At 45.1% G+C, this 18,117-nt stretch overlaps 1 protein-coding gene across 5 annotated transcripts in view; it reads left to right on the forward strand.

The window, feature by feature from the left end:
* The window catches only part of SMARCA2 (SWI/SNF related BAF chromatin remodeling complex subunit ATPase 2), a 175,340-nt gene that overhangs the window by 73,963 nt on the left and 83,260 nt on the right, over positions 1-18,117 (forward strand). For all 5 annotated transcript variants that reach the window (XM_072839584.1, XM_072839609.1, XM_072839585.1 and 2 more), the window contains exons 20-23: positions 6,674-6,781; positions 7,381-7,467; positions 10,692-10,738; positions 13,053-13,219. In XM_072839584.1, the coding sequence (XP_072695685.1) occupies positions 6,674-6,781; positions 7,381-7,467; positions 10,692-10,738; positions 13,053-13,219 (409 nt within the window). The remainder of the gene's footprint in view (positions 1-6,673; positions 6,782-7,380; positions 7,468-10,691; positions 10,739-13,052; positions 13,220-18,117) is intronic.

Raw genomic sequence — 18,117 nt, forward strand, 5'->3', positions numbered from 1 at the left:
GTTGAGCGGATTAAATGGCTGTAAGACCCATGAGTCTAACCCTGGCATGCGGTAGGCTCTCAACTCCTGACCATTGCCCCTGCCATACTCCTTACTCTCAACTCCTATTGCTCTGTCCGGTATGTAGAACTAGAATAGTTCATTGCTGTTGGCCTCAAGTTCCTTCTCACCCTCCACTCCTCCTTGCACATCCTGTGGTCCTCCCTTGCCTCTGCTCATCAACCTTTCTAGGGGGGTCAGGGGAACCAATCACTTAGTGCACGTACGTAGCTGTGGATGTGGCCTGTCCTGTGCTCCATATCTACTTTCTCTATCTTGTTAGGGTTTTTTTTTTAACCTGAGGGAAATTGGCCATTGAAGCATCATCTCAAGGGGTAAGGAGCTTCCCTCTGCCACCATCTGCTTACAGCCACAAACAGCGTGTCTGTCTTTCTCAGCCTCCCTAAAGACCCTGGGAAGGAATCCTGGCTGATGGCAGGAAAAAGGCTAGCTCTTCCATAGCAGTCATTCTCCAACGCTCTCCTGAAAAGCAACCAGTCAGGGAAGTGGTTTTTAATTTTCTTTCTAAATTTCTGTATAATAAAATTCAGTCTTTCGGGTATGCAGTTCTGTGGGCTTTGACAAATGTTAACCATACCCACAGTTAAGGGGAAGAACATTTCTCCCTCCCAGCAGCCCCCAGACGCCCCTGGTGCTGCTTGGTTTTAGTCAGATCCTATCCATAACCTGAGCCTCATGCGACCCCTAATCTGTTTTCCATCCCTAGAGCCCTGCCTTTTCCAAAACGTCACATGGCTGGAATCAGACATCATGTCTCCTCAGACCTTTTGCATCTGGGTTTTCTTCACTTAGCCCAACATGTTTGAGCTCCATCCAAGTGGTTGCCCATATCAATGTCTGTCTCATTTTTATTGTTGAGTTAGTATTCTCATCTATGGATGCGCCATAGTGAATCTGTCCACTCAGTTGGGATGGTGGGGTTGTCTCTGATTTTTGACAATCATGGATGCCTCTGCTGTATGCATGGTGTTATATGGGTTCCTGCATGAACATAAGTTTTTATTTCACTGGAGTGAAGACCCATGGGTGGGGTCGCCGGGTCCTATGCTAAGGGCATGCATAGCTCTATAGGAAACTTCCAGAACCATCGTGCAGTTGCACCAGCAATGTCTGAGCCTTGCATTGCTTCCACGTTCTCGTCAGTTCTCATCGGGTACCGTCAGTGTTCTTGACCTTTTTAGCCATTTCAACAGGTGTGCACTGGTATCTTTTTTTTTGTTTTTTTTATAGGTATATAGTAAGTGCCTTTATTTTTTTTTAATTTATTTTTTATTGGTGTTCAATTTACTAACATACAGAATAACCCCCAGTGCCCGTCACCCATTCACTCCCACCCCCCTCCCTTCTCCCCTTCCACCAACCCTAGTTCGTTTCCCAGAGTTAGCAGTCTTTACGTTCTGTCTCCCTTTCTGATATTTCCCACACATTTCTTCTCCCTTCCCTTATATTCCCTTTCACTATTATTTATATTCCCCAAATGAATGAGAACATATAATGTTTGTCCTTCACCGACTGACTTACTTCACTCAGCATAATACCCTCCAGTTCCATCCACGTTGAAGCAAATGGTGGGTATTTGTCATTTCTAATAGCTGAGTAATATTCCATTGTATACATAAACCACATCTTCTTTATCCATTCATCTTTCGTTGGACTGGTATCTTGTAATAAATTTGCATTTCTCTAACATCCACTGATGTTGGGCCTCTTTTCATTGCTCATTTGGCATCCATATCTCTTCTTTGATGAAGTGATTGGTTCCCCTGACTCCCCTGGTACTCAAATCTTTTGCCCATTTGTTTGTTTTTAAAGATTTTATTTATTTATTCATGAGACACAGAGAGAGAGAGGCAGAGACATAGGCCGAGGGAGAAACAGGCTCCCTGCGGGGAGCCTGATGTGGGACTTGATCGCAGGACCCCGGGATCAAGCCCTCAGCCGAAGGCAGACACTCAACCACTGAGCCACCCAGGCGTCCCTATTTGTTTGTTTTTTAATTGGGCCATTTCTTTTCTTATTGCTGAGTTTTAAGACAGAAAAACTCTTAAAATACAAAATATATTTTGTATGTCCTAAACAGTAGTTCTGTCTTGTACAGGTAGACTGAGCTCAGATATAACTGAAGCAGGCATAGAAGGGCCAAAAGCTTGATAAGTACAGCTCTGTTTCATAGAAAAATTAGTTTTTAATGGATAAGCATTTAATAAAAATTAGTTTTAATCAATGAGTATTTAATATAGTAATGAGTCCAGTGACGTACCTAATGAGCAAGGGACTGTACCGTCCCCCCAGTGCTCCCAGCACCACCAGCAAGCTGTAGCATAAAATCCATTCCTTACCCTCAGGAAGGAATGGCAGCTCATACAAGAGGCCATATGTAAAACCTCACATAAACTGAATAAAAATTGATTTTGCGATTTAGCTCCCGTTTGGGGTTGTTTGTGCTGACTGTCCCCTTTGTTAATTCCTGTATAATCAAGAGCCAACTGTACTTGCAAACACCTGTATATGTATTGATGTCTAAACATGCTAAAATATGTATACAATGTCTGAGGTTAACTAAAGGCTGACCTACCTAAAATTGATCCTGACTGTGATTTAATCTGTGTAAAAGAACAAATAAGCTTCGCTCAGATGGGCAGCTTGCATATTTATATTCATCATATAAACATCTGGAAGGCTTGATGTAATCAATCATTACTTTGTTCCTCTCTCAACATCATAGATTCCAGAACCTGGGCCTTTGAAACATATGGTCTTATTGTTTGGAAATCTCAGTTCAGAAGGTGGTAACCTATCACACACAGTTGTCTGGGTTCATTGTTGTTCCAATAATACATCCTTTTGGAAGGGAACTTGTAAGTGAAGTACAGTACTCAGGCAGAAACTATGAATGAAGCCTGGATACTTCTACAGGGGTATGTGGGGGAGACTCCAGACCCCTACAGTCACCTGATGTGGCTCCTTATAGGGACCTGTTGATCACTTACTAACATAAGAATCCTTGGGAGGTAATCATCCTGTATGTGAGGTCAGCACCTCAGTTTTACATCTCTCTAGAGCAAAAATAGCCCCAGTGGCCCTCACCAGCCTCACTCGTGGAGGGGACTCCTCCCTGTTAACAAGGCCCAGGTTGCATTTCCTGCAGTGCCAGCTTAGTTCGAGGAACTTCTGCATCCCTGCCGTCATCCGATGCCATCACATCTCTGGGGGTGCACTCAGGCCCAACAGAGTTTAGGGGGCATGATTATCATAGAAACTTCTCTACTTGGTCCCTGCCATTCCATCTGTATGTCTACTTTATAATTCTTCCAGTGTAGGAGCCACACTGGAAACAAGTGTGGTGTGACAGGTCAGCAGACGTGGTGTGGAGACAAGGTCTGTCACCTTGAGCAAGGGCATGACGATGAAAGGCAGCCTCGTGTACCCCATCCGGATGAACAATGCAGGCATTCATGCACTTCAGGGCAGGGTGTGCTTATAACACACCTGTGGGGGAGGGGCCGTGTTTGGGCAGGAGCATCTACTAGGATTCCATTGGGATGTGGAAAAAGATTTTAGAACTTCCCTGTAGGTTAACTTTTAAAAATAAAAAATGAAGCTTTGTTGGCATTTAACCTACAGACTCACCCTGGTACCCATGTGGTGCGGGGGTCAGAAAGTTGCTCATGTGTCTGGGCTGGGTTGGAGAGGTCATCCCAGGGGGAGCATGATGGGGAGCACCATACCTCAGGGGCATCTGACATTCCACCCACCCTCCCCCCACCCCACCTCCTGCTCTTCCTGCCCACTGTGAGGCAGTATGGGATTCCCTGTACCCAGACCATAGGATGGAGGATCTGATTTTAACTCAAACCAATACTTCTGGCCCCAGCATGCACAAAGGGGTTAAAATGATTCTGCAAAGGATTGCAGGTTGAACAGAAGAAGAAGCACATAAGCCTAGGTAAAGAGCAAAAGGAGGTCCTGTCTCTTCTCCGGTTCCTCATGTGGGTTTCATCAGCTGCATCATAGGGTAACTGGGCAGGAATTGGCTGAAAAAAAAAATTAGGTGTCATCACGTTGGCCCCTGGAAATAAATCGGTTGCTTTTCACATTGATGACCATACCCTAAAAGTCACATGTGTCTTTAGACATTGGCATTAGTGCATACATGTAATTCATAAACAAAGCCATGGGCATATATTGGGAAGATGTGCTCTCGCATGTCTGATGAGGGGATGCCAGCAAAAAAGCTTCATAACCACTTCCTTGAGGGAAATGAAAGGAGAAATTGACTTCAGCCGAGAACTGTGGTGATGGAGGAGGACGTTTTAAGCCCTTAAGGTTGAGTAGGAGGTCACCCCCCAGCCCAGCCCCAGGCCTGGAGAGAAGAATAAAGTCAAACAAAGCTTGGAGTCATCGGAGAAGGCTCAGGGAGCAACTGTCAAACACTGTTGTGAAGCTTACTATGGTGGTGATTTCCATCCTGTGTATCAGACCCACATCTGGGTCCTCTGAGGGTGCAGGGAGGAGGGTTAGGGAGGCTTCCCCATCGTGGGGCAGCTGTTGGGTCCTCCGGATGGGCTCGCCTGTCTGCTGACTTGAGCACCGAGGGCGTGTTTGGCCAGCAGGACTCATCTCTTCTGGCAGAGAAGCCCTGGTGGTAGTGAACGTGGGAAAGCCGTTCATAACCAACGGGCTCCTTGGTTATTCATCCTTAGCAGAGAGCTTAGAAGAGTGCACTCAGTTTCCAGTCCTAACTGCATCATTGAAAACCCCCATCATTTTGAGCCAGCTTCTTAACTTTTCTGATGCTCAGGTCCTGTATAAAATGCAGATGCAACATGTAACCCTCTCCCAGAGCTCTTGAGGGGTCAGATGAGAGAAGGCACGTACAGCTTTCCGAAAGAGCTCAGTGATATTAGTCCTTGGTGCCATTATTTTTTAAATATTTTTAAAAAAATTTTAGAGAGTGGGGCAGGGACAGAATCTGCAGTAGACTCCGTGTTGAGCACAGAGCCTAACGCAGGCCTTGGTCTCAGGACCCTGAGATCATGACCCGAGCTGAAGTCAAGAGTCAGGTCTTCAGCTGAGCCACCCAGGGCCCCCCCCTCCCCAGGTGCCGTTTTTACGCTCCTGCTTGTCACAGTGTGAAGTTGCCTAACGCTTATCTTCACCATGATTGAATTTCACTGAGGGTGAACAGCTCTTGGGAAATGTCAAAGTGCGTTAAAAATAGGACACGATCAGGAATCCAAAACAGAAAGGCTGTAGTAAGTATGTTATTCTTATTTATCAAACGTGGGTATTTGTTTTTCCCCCCTGGCCAAGAAGGTCATTAAAAAAAAAAAAGAGAGAGAGAAAAGAAAAAACAAGCAAACAAACAAACAAAACAAGTATATGGAAGGTCACCTGCTTCCCTTAACTTTTCTGTAAAGGAGCCAGCCTTTCTCCAGTCTTACTTGGTGCATCCAAACAAGTGGCAAAAGGCTATTAATTGCAGTTTCATGTGGCCTGACAGGTTCCTTCTGAAGCAACAATTGAATGAATATTCAACTTCCCTTCATCTGTGACCTCCTCGCCCTGGCCCTCGGAGCTGAAAATAACCTGATCATTTTTAATCAGTTTGTTAAACATTAGGCAGCTTGCTGATTTACTTTTAATCACATTCTGCAGATTTCTAGGCATTTATCTGGCGTTTATTATGAAAATTGCACATTTGTATTCTGGGGATTTTTTTTAATAAAGAAAATAATACTAGGAAATAATGAAGGCAGATTTTTATGCATTAAGAACATGCTAGAAGTATTGCAGGTGTGTGCTAAGCCAAGGGCACGTGAATTCCCTTTAACTGTTTTAAATAGGATTTTTCACAGACATCCGACTGGAGGCACATGAGGCTTTGCCTTCTTTAGATGGTCATAAAGTTGTGTCCAGAGGCACCTGGGTGGCTCTGTCGGCTAAGCGTCTGCCTTCAGCTCAGGTCAAGATCTCGGTTGAGATCCTGGGATGAAGCCCCAAGTCAGGCTCCCTGCTCAGTGGGGAGTCTGCTTCTTCCTCTCCATCTACCCCTCCCTGCCTCCTGGGTTCATTGTGCTCTCTCTCTCTCTCTCAAATAAGTAAATAAAATCCTTTCAGATTAGTACTGGGAATCTCTACATATGACCATTTAGAAAAATGTCTTATGGAGAAAATCTTGAGATACTGGTTAGTCACTAATTTTCTGTTCATACGAAAGGGGGGTAGAGCTGGGAAATGGTAAGAAATACTAGGAAATACTCTATATTGGGCTTCTTCGAACAATTCATAAGCTTCTCTCTCTTTCTCTCTCTCAAATATGGAGCAAGTCAGGAAATTTCAGAAAACGTGCCCCTAGCCTCAATCACACACAACCTTTGGCAGGTCCCTGCATCGTCCTGGTACCATTAGCAGTGATGACCGTGGTCTCCACCACTGCTCCCATCCCACCCTCCACCCCATGAATCCAAGGAGGATTCCAAGGAGGGGAAACGGAGGCAACCTACAGAATTCCAGGAGTGCCACCTGCTTCTGCGTCTCCACAGTCTTCTGAGGACAGGCCCCTTCTCTGTCCTGCTCCTACCTGTCCTCCTCACTGTTCTGTCTCCCCCAGGTGGAATACGTGATCAAGTGTGACATGTCAGCGCTGCAGAAGATCCTCTATCGCCACATGCAAGCCAAAGGGATCCTCCTCACGGATGGCTCTGAGAAAGATAAGAAGGTCCGTTTCAGGAGATGATGCAACTCAGCGTGTTGTCTGTCTTCTCCTGGCCACGACGCCAGATACCCCCCAGGAAGCAGCCCTGCTAACGCTGGCCTGTTCAAGCAAATTTCTGGGCCTTTCCTATAGCTGCCGTAGCTGCCAAAGGAAATCTCGCAACCTCTTTGTTGCAAACTACATTGGGGCAGGAAGAATGGAGCATGTTCGCATCACCAAAATAGCTTTTAGCTCTGCTCATGTCAGTTCTGCAGGGAATGTATTCCACCCAAATGTGGGGTGGCACCTTAGAAGGTTTTAAAATCCTGTGTCACTCCCTGGGCATCTGTTCCGTGCTTCTGTCTTTCCAGAATCCTGGGGAACAGACAGTCGTGTCACAAAGCCATCAACTCGGTATGATTCCCTCTGGTAGGATAAGTCAGTCGAGAAAGATGCTGTATCTGTAACTCAGAAACTGCTATAGAACAGGAGCTCCGGACCCCGATAGGTGTAGGTTACAGGAAGACCTATGGCCCTCTCTGTGAAAGTCTACTTTTTAAAAACAAGGGGTATTTGGTCAATTAACAATTTGTTCTGTGTTTGCTCTCTCCACTCGTTCCCAGGGGAAGGGAGGTGCTAAGACACTCATGAACACTATCATGCAGTTGAGAAAAATCTGCAACCACCCATACATGTTTCAGCACATTGAGGTAAGTCTGCTTCGATTCTAATCCTGATTGCATTATTCCTACTAATACTACTTTTAAAAGAAAAAGAAAAAAAAAAGGAAGGAAAGAGGGTTGAAATATGTGTGGACGTTGAAATGACATGTTCTGATAGCTCGGCGAGCAGAATTAACAAACGTGAGTTTTCTGGTTATGGATTCTCATTGGCACCAAGCACTTGAGCATCTGGAATTTTATAACCAAGGGTTTGAAGCGGTGAGAAAATACTGCAAGCTCGTGCTCATTATGTGGGTTTGGGTAAGTGCTGTGAATTGCCTTGTTATGGTAGGAGCTATGAAATTGAAGGTAATGATGAATACATCCGGCTTCCTCTGGAGGATGCTGTGAAAAATATTAAAGTATCGTATTTGTACCCGCTCAAGAGGAAGATGCTCTCGAAATATTTTCTTTGTAAAAGACACTGACTTCGGTACTGTTATTACTTAGATCTGCATTTTTCCTTTGCTGGCTTCTATCCTGACAGTGTAAATCCTGGCTTTTATCCTGACACTCTGGTCTCACAAAGCTAGTTTTAGGGGTGTCTCACCAAGCTAGTTTTAGGGGCGAGGACATTTTCTGCCCTGTTCACCACGTGCAAGTTTCCAAAATTGACAGAATTTCACCCTCATGGGAGCAATTGACCAGAGCAGGAAGGAAAAGGAGTGTCACCGCTGATGCATGTGGTCGTGGCACAGCCTACTTCCCATGGCACATGGGGCTCCAGGAAACCGGGCACTGCGGGCCCCCAGTGCCCACACTGGTTCATTAAAAAGGAAATAGAAGGTTCTGGAAGTCAGAATTTAAATGATTACAGTGTGAAAATCAAGCTCAAATACTCTTGACTTTGAGTATTTCTTGGCTTTTGATGATTCTTCCCCCCCCCCTCTTATTTTTGGCAATCACACTTGTCAGATACAAGTATTTATTGCACACCCTCTACCTGTTCTGGAGACCTCTCCCAGCCTGACACTGCTGCTGCCTGCACAGCCAGAGGGCAGAGTGTCTATAGGCTAACAAGCTCCAGATCCAAGGAAAGTGACAACAGCCACCATACTAGCCACAGAAGTCAAGTCCTACCCACAAGTCACAGATATTTAAGACACAGAGTGAAGGAGAATCCAGCGTGCAGCAATGAGGCCGTGTCCCGGGCCACTCTGTAACCCTGACCTGGTGAAAATCTCTCCTCATGTCCAAGCTTCAGGGCCCTGGACTTGTCATCACATGGTGCTAGATTATGGGATTGGCAGCGGCTAAACTTTAAAAATAATAGTAATGATAATGATAATAATAATAATAAGTGAGAAAGCATCTTGGAAACCGCTAACATATATTAAACAGATGGAAGGTATCCATGAATTAGTGGTGGATCCTTATTGGTTTGTGACCGGTGTGGTGGCGGTGGGGGGGGTGGGGGGGGGCAAAAAAATGTCAAGTGATGAAAAAAGACCAGGGTCTTGTCAGGTGAACCCATCACCCTTCCCCTTTCCCGAAAACAATTTTGAGATATTTATTCTCATTCATAGAAGGGTACAGGACTTAGAAGTTATGAAAATTAAGTGTCAGTCTTACTTCATTTTGGCTGTCATGCAAAAATTAGCCTTTGAAACATGCTAGATGGTGTCAGGAAGGGGGCTTCTGTCTGGAGAACCTGGGGAGGGGAGAATCATAAAAGGAGCTGCGTTTTAAGTAACTTGCCTTCCATTCCCTGCATATTTACATTTTAAATAGGCGTCAATAGAAAGACAGACTCTGATTTGCAAAAAAAATTTTAACATTAAAACTTTCAGAAGCGTTATTACCAGGAAGGAGACCCTCAGCCACTGGCACGCGGAGCCACAGCTATGGCTCAGAGTTGGCGTGGTGTGCATTTTCCTGTGTCTTCGTACCCTTTGGCACACCACGTTCAGTCATAGGAAGTCACCCCAGAAGCCGCTGTCTCTCTGCTGGGCTCATGGTTTCCCCCAAGGACTTCCAAACCAGGCAAAATGAAGACATTTTTAAAACTATGCTAATCTCTCAATTTATCACTGTGCACTGGCATGTGCCATCTCTTTGGTTTTCACAGCCCTGCTTAGGTGATAGGGATGGATCCCAAAAGATCTAGCGAGGAGTGGCTGCTGGTGGAGAGAGAAGGCATGGCTCTTGGGGTCAGAGTGGGCTTGAGGCTGTTGTCCATCGCCTTTGATTTTGCCAGCGGGGCAGCGTTGTGAGGGGCCAGAGCCCACCGTGGGTGATGAGTGTATGTGAGAGGAGAGTCGTAGGCAGAGATGTGCCCCCCTGGGAGGCAAAGCTTTGCCAGTGGGGGAAGAAAGGAAGCAGGGGAGGGAGTCAGCGGGCGGCTGATGTGAAGGTGTGATCCGCTCTCCTTCTCCACAGATGGTCCCCCGTTCCATCCAGCAAGCCTGGAAACACCACACAGAGGACCGGAATTTATTTCTTGTACAGGATCAGTGCGGGGAGGGGATGATGGGATCAAGTAGTTTAAGTTCAATTTGAAATCCTAGAAATTCTCGCTTTAAATTTAAAATTCTGTATTTTTTAAAAATGGAAGGCCAGGCACCAAAGGGAGGGGTCGGTGTCCACTGAGGGCCTTCTTTGTAACAGGAAAAAAGCACAGTATGGAGGGATTTCAGGTTTTCTCTAAACACAGATTTAGAACATGGTGCACGATCACTGCTACCTTTACTGTTGAATTTTTTTTGCAGTATGTTTTCGGTGCACATCTGAATCCTGATCAGCTTGCATTAGGCTCTTCCTCGAGTCTAGACTCTATAAACTCCTTGGGGTTAGATCCTTGAGTTGTTTCTGGATCCCCTGTACCTACATGGCTCACCCCTGGCTCAGTAGATGCTTAGTCACTGTTTGATGAGAATTTCAGTACAAGATTCTGGAGACAAAACTCCTGGGACACATTCGTGGCAGAACAAAAAGTGTGAATTCAAAAAAAAATAAAAAAAAAAAATAAAAAAAAATAAAAAAAGCAAAAAAAAAAAAAACAAAAAAAAAAAAACAAAAAGTGTGAATTCAATGACATTGAGTTTCTGGTTGATCAGCTAACGAATATTTTTTTTTACTTATTATTTTGTTTAACTATATTCTAGAAATACACGGAATGACGTCACTCAGAGTAATTATTAAGTTAATAATTTACATATCCGGGTGGGTTTTTTTTTTTAATCATTTTTTTTTTTCTCCTCTCCATTTTAAAGGAATCTTTTGCTGAACATCTGGGCTATTCAAATGGAGTCATCAATGGGTAAATCTTAAAATTTATCTTTCTTCCAAAAAGTAGTTTGTTGGTCATACTTAAGCTTTTCCCTCCATAGTGTTTCCTATCACACACGTACCTACCGCCAGGCTCCTGTGCCCTCCCCTCACCTCAGCAGAGCATATAGGGGTTGTGAACCAAAATGATACCTGTTTTCTCTTTTATGTTACTGGCATAAATTACCGCATGCCCTGAGCAGGTGGCTATTCAAAGGACGTAGATCTCATTTAATGAACTTAAGAGTATCCTAGTGTCCTAAAAATGTCATGGAAACTTCAGAGAGTTGTTACTTATCACCAATAGCATAGCTTGGGCCAAAAGAGAATTTATCGTATTAAATTTCAAGTTGATACTTAACACTGACGTGCGTGAGAGGAAATATCTCATCTGCCAAAATTATGTGTGACTTTACAGTAATTCATCAAAGTACGGTCCATCTAAGAAACTTTTTTTTTAATTAGTGCGCATTAAAAGAGTGTCATGCCTTGCAACAACAACAGAAAAGAAACTTGTATCAACAGAAGGTCTCTCTGTTTCGCACCAGGGAAAATTGATTATTAGGATGTAGGGGCCATTCTTGGATCCCAAAGGCAGACAGATGGTGTCACTGGGCTAAAGCAATAGAAACTGGGACCTGTCTAGATAGAACCAGTGCCACTAGGCCCTCCTAGTCCTGCTTGCTTCCCTGTGCTCTGGGTCCCGTGGTCACTCCTGGTGCCATCACATGGCTGGGGTTGCAAGCTGAAACCACGGCTACAGGAGACATTTGGAGGACAGAGGTTGGAGCGGGGGACTGGTGGTGGGAAGACACATACTTGAAAATGTGTCTGTTAGGGACAATGCGCACTGTGTCACAAAATCAGCTACCAGATGACACATTTCAGTGTCGTAGACCTGATGGGTTTCCCCAGCCATATCATCCATACAATTAAGTTTTAATGATTTAACATGCCCCAGTTTGCAAAAGAGAGAAGTTGTTTATTATGTAAGGGAAAAGGCCTTGCTTTGGCTCACGGACCCTCTGGCAGCAGCACTCACCACCATCCCTTTTTGATCTGAACTTCTGTGTCAGCCAGGCCTCTTGTCCCCTGCCCAGCCGGTTCCTATAGTGTACACGGCGATCTTCTGGAAAGATGTGGGAGGTCTCGCCACAGCCCTGTTGCAGATCTGTTGGTGGCTTTCCATGGCACTTAGAGCTAACACACTGAGTGTGGCTAAAAGAGCATCTGTCCCCTCCTCCCACCAACTGCCTCCCTGTGCGCCTCTCCAGAATGCCCCTGTCGCTCAGGCTCAGCAGCTCAGACCCACTGGGCTTCTTTACTCCACAGGGCCTTTGCACATACTCGGCCCACTTCCTGGAGTCTCCACCCCTCTCCTGCTCTTCCTTCAAGCCCCCTGTTCTTCAGCCAGCTGCCTTTCTGCTCATTATTTGAGGTTTTGGCTAAACTCTTCTTTCTTCAGCAAGGCCACCTGCATCAAGGTCCTGCAGAGTTTCTTCTAGAAAGGGCCAGATCTTGAATATTTTTGCTTTGGTGGGTCGCAAAGTCTCTGTCCCAACTTTGCCATCGTGTGGTGTGAAAAGCAGCTGTAGACAAAAACGGAAACACGCTAACCTGGCTGCGTTCCATTCCCTCTATTTACAAGAGAAGGCAGCAGGCCAGGGCCTATATTTGCCAAGCCCTGCTCTAATTTAAAGATGTCACATGTGGGCACACGTTGTCCCATAGCCACTTGTTACTTTTCCTCTGCCTGTGCCTAATGCCTCTGGCTTATCACAACTTGCAATTGGCCGCACTGAAGGCGGGGATCCTATTTTTCTCATCGCCATCCACATGCCTGGAATTGTGCCGGGCAGGTAGTAGGTGCTCAATAAATATTTGGACGCATCCTGAGGGCCCCTAACTTAATAATCTTATGGGCTTACCAGGTAGCATGTTAAGGAAACACAACACATTCATGGCTATGTGTGGACGAGAGAGAGAGAGAGGGCGCAGAGGGGGAGAGAGAGAGGGAGAGAGCATGCAGGAGTATTAGGAACACGCAAGGATGTTCTCCCTCCAAAATCTGTCGCCGTCCTTGGCATGTACAACGTACTCCTTGTCGGTTGTGTATAGCAGTATTTCCTTTTTGCCACGGCGTGGCCCCATCGCCCTGGAGGGGATACCCACTCATTCCTTCATCCCACCGTTATTCCGCTGAATGTTCCCGACACACCAGGCAGTGCCTGAAAAGCCAGGCCACCCGGGATCCTTCAAGAAGACTGCAGCAATACCGTCTTCTTGTTTTGCCTTTCTGGGTTCAGGGCTGAGCTGTATCGGGCCTCGGGGAAGTTTGAGCTGCTTGATCGTATTCTGCCAAAACTGAGAGCCACTAATCACCGCGTGCTGCTTTTCTGCCAGATGACGTCCCTCATGACCATCATGGAGGATTACTTTGCTTTTCGGAACTTCCTGTATCTCCGCCTTGACGGTGAGTCCCATCGGGGTCGGGCTTGGGCCCGGGAGCCCCAGCCAGGGAGGGTGCTGGCCATGGGGGTCGGGGTGGCCCGGGTGCGCCCGAGCCCCAGGAGGGGGGAGCTGTTGGAGAGCTAACTAGCGGGTGAGCGCAGCCTCCCCAGATAGCAATTTTTACATCATCTGGCTTAAAAATCAGCCAAAACCACTTGCACAGCTGTTTAGCCCCCCCAGGCAAGCCAGCACAAGTGGACTTGGAGGCAGTTCTAAGAGATTAAACAGTGAAACTGAATTAAAACCTAAAAGCCGCCTCCGCTCCCGATGGCCTGTTACCTGCGCGCCCCCCAGTACTCCCGATACGCGCTCAGCTTTGGGGCCGAGGCCCATTTGAAGGGGATGAGGGCTGTGCCTCCTCTCTTCGCTGACACCCTATTTACTCGTTTAAGATGACTCTGCATTATCATTAAAGCTTCTTTCTTTTTCCAAATAGAACATATCTCCCTGCCACGTTGAGAGATAGGGCCCCACTGTGTCCTGGGTTTTCCCGACTCTGTAAAAGATTTGGCTGATCTGCCTGGCATTTCAACTTTTTAGAAAATTAGTAAATAATGCGAACGGAAGGAAACATGAATTTAGAGGCATTTCTGAAACTCCCGTATGATTTGGATGCCAGCCCTCGTATTTTCAAGGTGAAGGATACCAAATTTCCTCTACGGTGGCAGGGGGTCGTGCTTCCAAAGGGCGGCACGTAGGAGTAGGAGCGTGTTTTCAGCCAGCATGGTTGGAATCTGTGCGCACAGAGTAGGGCAGCGTTGCTGATATCAATTTGTATCTGATGCGATCTTCAAGTTATTGTTAAATTTTTAAAGTTTATGTTCCATTAAAAGGTTTTTGTTTGGGGGCATGTGGCTGGTCCAGTCGGTTAAAGGTCTGACTCTCGATCGCAGCTCAGGTCTGGATCTCAGGGTCATGAGTTCGAGCCTCGTGTTAGGCTCTGCACTGGGCATGGAGCCCTAGCTAAAAAAATAAATAAGTAAAAAAAAAAAAATAGATAAAAAAATAAAAGGTTTTGTTTTATTTTCAGCCTAACATTTTGTCCCCCTGTTGCCATTAATTCGATAGAAGTGGATATACACCAACCTCAGACCTTCTTTCTGTTGCTCTTATTTTTTAAATGAATTCTCTCTGTGGTCTACCTCTTAGGATATTATTAATTTTTAAATTAATTGTACCTCAGACATGTGAATTTTTAAAACTTTTTTTTTAAGGTTTTATTTATTTGAGAGAGAGCATGAGCAGGGGGTGGAGCAGAGGGAGAAGCAGGCTCCCTGCTGAGCAGGGAGCCCGATGTGGGGCTTGATCCCAGGACCCTGAGACCATGACCTGAGATGAAGGCAGACACTTAACTGATTGAGCCACCCAAGCACCCTAAAAATCTTTTTTACCTCTCCCCTCCAAAGTCACCACAAACAGATGCATGGTTAAGTCAGCGTTCCTTCTGAGTTCCTGACACAGTTCTGTCATCCAGTCTGTCTCTTTTGGCGCATCTCCTGCACTGTGTCTCGTCCTCTGTCCTTTGACCTGATTCTCCTGTCTCTCTCTGGGAGGGACGAGGTCAGCACTCGTTTGAAGGGCAGGCCCACCTTCCCTGCAGCTCAGATGAGGGGCAGCCCTGCCCTGGTGTCCTGCACAACCGCTGGTATTACTTTGTGGCTTTTGGCTTGGCATCTCCCCCTTTTGAGGACTGTGCCCTTGGAATATTCCATTCTGTGAAACTGGCGAGAAGCACTTTCCTTGAAACGAATCTCTCTAATGTTTTCTTACCCACTCGAGAGAGCATCTTTCAAGCTGTTGTTGGTTGCTGACCTTTATTATCCGTTTGTTATTAATAATAATCATCATAAAAGGTAGCGTTTCTGGAATGCCTAACTGCCAGTGGGATACCAGGCGAGGCGCTTCATGCACATTATTAATCTAATATTCTCTGCAAACAAGCTACTTTGATTCCCCTTTCACCACGGTACAAATAGGATCCCCGTTTGACAGATGGAAAAACAAAGGTTTAGAGAAATGAGGTAACCTGTGAAACCGGTTCCTAACTTAGATCTCTCTGATTCCAGCTTCGTTCAGAATCAGTTTTAGCAGAGCCAGGGAGATACATCCCATCTCTGAAAACGCAGGCTGCTTTCCTGGCGACAGCATTTTAAGAATGATTTTGAACTTACTCAAAAATTTAAAGCGATGAATTGGAACGAGATATGAGATGAATGGAGCCACTCAGTGTTCCTGCCATCAGAGAGAGCCCTTAACCATTAGGTTGGAGGAGACAATAAGTAAACAAGCTTCGTAATAAAATGTTACAGATGGAGTAGAGAAAACTGCACAGGCTTCTACCCTTGAGAAACAGCAGGCATTTGTTTTGGGGCTGGAGAGGATCGATGGGCAATCAATGTACTCACTTGCAAGTAATCCACCCTCCAACCACCTGCCCCTTCACCCGTTAGTTAAAATGACTTCGGATTTTCATTGCCGAATTTGATGTCTCAGATTTTTGACCTCAGTGGGGGAAAAAAATCACTCAATGACAGCTAAACAGACTTTTTTTTTCTGCAAAGATTATGGTTGCATGAACAGATTTGGCTACTGTCCCGTTAGAGTCTTTGTTTTCTCTGGAAATGATTTTTGAGTGAGAGCAAGTGGTGAAGCTGCATCCCAGAAGACAAAATTTTCCCAAAGCAGCTGAAACTAAGTTAAAATTAGTAATCATGAAAGCCTGGCAGTGTGTTCCTTCTGGCACATTCTGCAACTTGCAACACAATTGGGCTTGCTATTAATTGTGTTCTTGGTTATGTTCTACTTCAAAGTCTAACAGAACATGGGGCTGATGCTTATACTGAGGGTGTGAAATCCTGTGCCACCTGCAAAGAGCATTTACTTGCCTTGTGGATAAACCCTGACACGGTGGTTTGAAGCTCCCTGAGCACATAGCCCAAGGATTGCTGATGATCAGCAAAGATCTTGACTTGGGGAACCTGTGGCTAATGGGAATGGTAATCCAGCAAATTCTGAACCTTGTTAACTAGAAACGACATAGCTTTGCATGAAAGGTAATTTAATCATGGATTTTTCTGGCTTTGAAAATTCATCAAGTTCCCAGCTAGTTATACAGTTCGAATTCACACCAGATATATGGTCAGTCTATTTACTTGAGGTATCTGGTGTAGGGCTTATTGACCAGATAATTTGGGTGTTTCTTTTGTTTTCCAGTGCTTTATTTTGTACTTCGGGGTATTTTATCCTAAGGAGTCATAGCCACCAACTAGTTTAATTTATATCTTAATGCATGTGGTCATTAGCCGATTGATTTTCAGTGGATTTAAAACTGAGTTTACATGCCCAGAGTATATAGATACTGTACCCTGCTGTCAGAAAACAGACATCATTGCCTCTGGAAACTCCTTCTTTCCCTTACTTTAGAAACTTTTGTTTGTTTGTTTGTTTGTTTCTGTGGCTTTCCATTTGGTTCAAGGCAGAGGGTATATATGTGAACAGTGATTCCATGTGAGTAATTATTGCAACTGGAAAGACGATATAGTGAACAGGTTTCATGATAGCGTAGAACTCGTCTTTCATTAGCATCGTGAACAAATAGGTCACCTTGGTCTTGGAAAGCCAACTCTAAAAAGAAAAGAAAAAAAAAAGAGCCTCACATATTTGAAACCTTATTCAGCAGAGCACATTTAGTGCGCCTCCCCCAAGTCTAAACTCTTTACCATTTCTCATTGCAGGATTTGGCCAGGTGGCTAAACTTGAAATCTAATTTAGAAAGCAAAATGATCCCTTAAAGAACATTGCTTCATTTAATGAGGAGAACCCCCAAAACCCCTTGGTCCTAATCTCCGTTGGATATATGGGGCGAATTGGAGATTTTTCCCTCCTTCCTCAGGAGGGTACTGACTATTTTTATTAATATGAAGAATTAATAATACCCCTCATGTTTGGGTATTATTACCCATGTTACCCTCATGGTAACATGATTTGGTAAACTCGTCACTTAAATGTTTTAATCCTCTGAAATAAGCTGCTGGTGTATTTTCATCCTTAAAAAAAGAACACTATGTAGAAATAATATTTGTATAGCAGGCGTTTGGGGGCTATCGTGTGACATGCATATGTGTTTCCCAAAAGCCTAAAGCCTTTTCCAGAACTCTGCGCCAATGCTTCCCAGGTAAATACATTACAGACGCATAGTGTGTGATGGAGTAGCTGATTTGGGAGGCAGGTTGGGGGGACTTCCTGCCCTAAACGTGAGCACTCTGCTCTGGGGTTTGGCGCTGTCTGCTTATTCTCCGTTGTGGAGTGTGTCCAGGCACCATGAGGCCAGCCATCGGCAAGTGTGTCACATGCTGCTTTGTTGGGTTTTAGGTCACCACCCTTTTTAACTCAACAGAGCAGAATGCCAACATGAGGAACAGACTAAAGACTTTGCACACATGTATACACACACGCATATGTGTGTGGGGTTATCGTGGCTTCAAGTCTTGCTAACCAGCCTAAGAATAATTCCTTTCACGTTTTATGTTTTTCCCAGCCAGATCATGCTCAGGAGCAATCCAAACGGTAAAACAAGGTGGAAACCGATTTCCCTTCTGTTTCCACCCTCTTGGCATAAAACGAGTGCTCGCTCTAATGCCCGTCGGCAAAATTGCTTTAAACCATGACCATAATCTTTGTAGACATGTGTAGGTGGGTTTTAAAGAGTTATTTGGTGTTTTAAAGCACAGAAATAAATCCCGAAAATGTTTTCATTAAGTTTTAGGGTAACGTGAGAATGTTCTGGAATTTGTAAAGGTGCAAAGGCGCCCAGGCCTAAGGGTTTAAACCCAGCACTTTGAAGCAATGGGTAGTAGGCAG

Source organism: Canis lupus, chromosome 1 (genome assembly GCF_048164855.1).
Source record: "Canis lupus baileyi chromosome 1, mCanLup2.hap1, whole genome shotgun sequence".
Taxonomy (NCBI): Eukaryota; Metazoa; Chordata; class Mammalia; order Carnivora; family Canidae; genus Canis; species Canis lupus.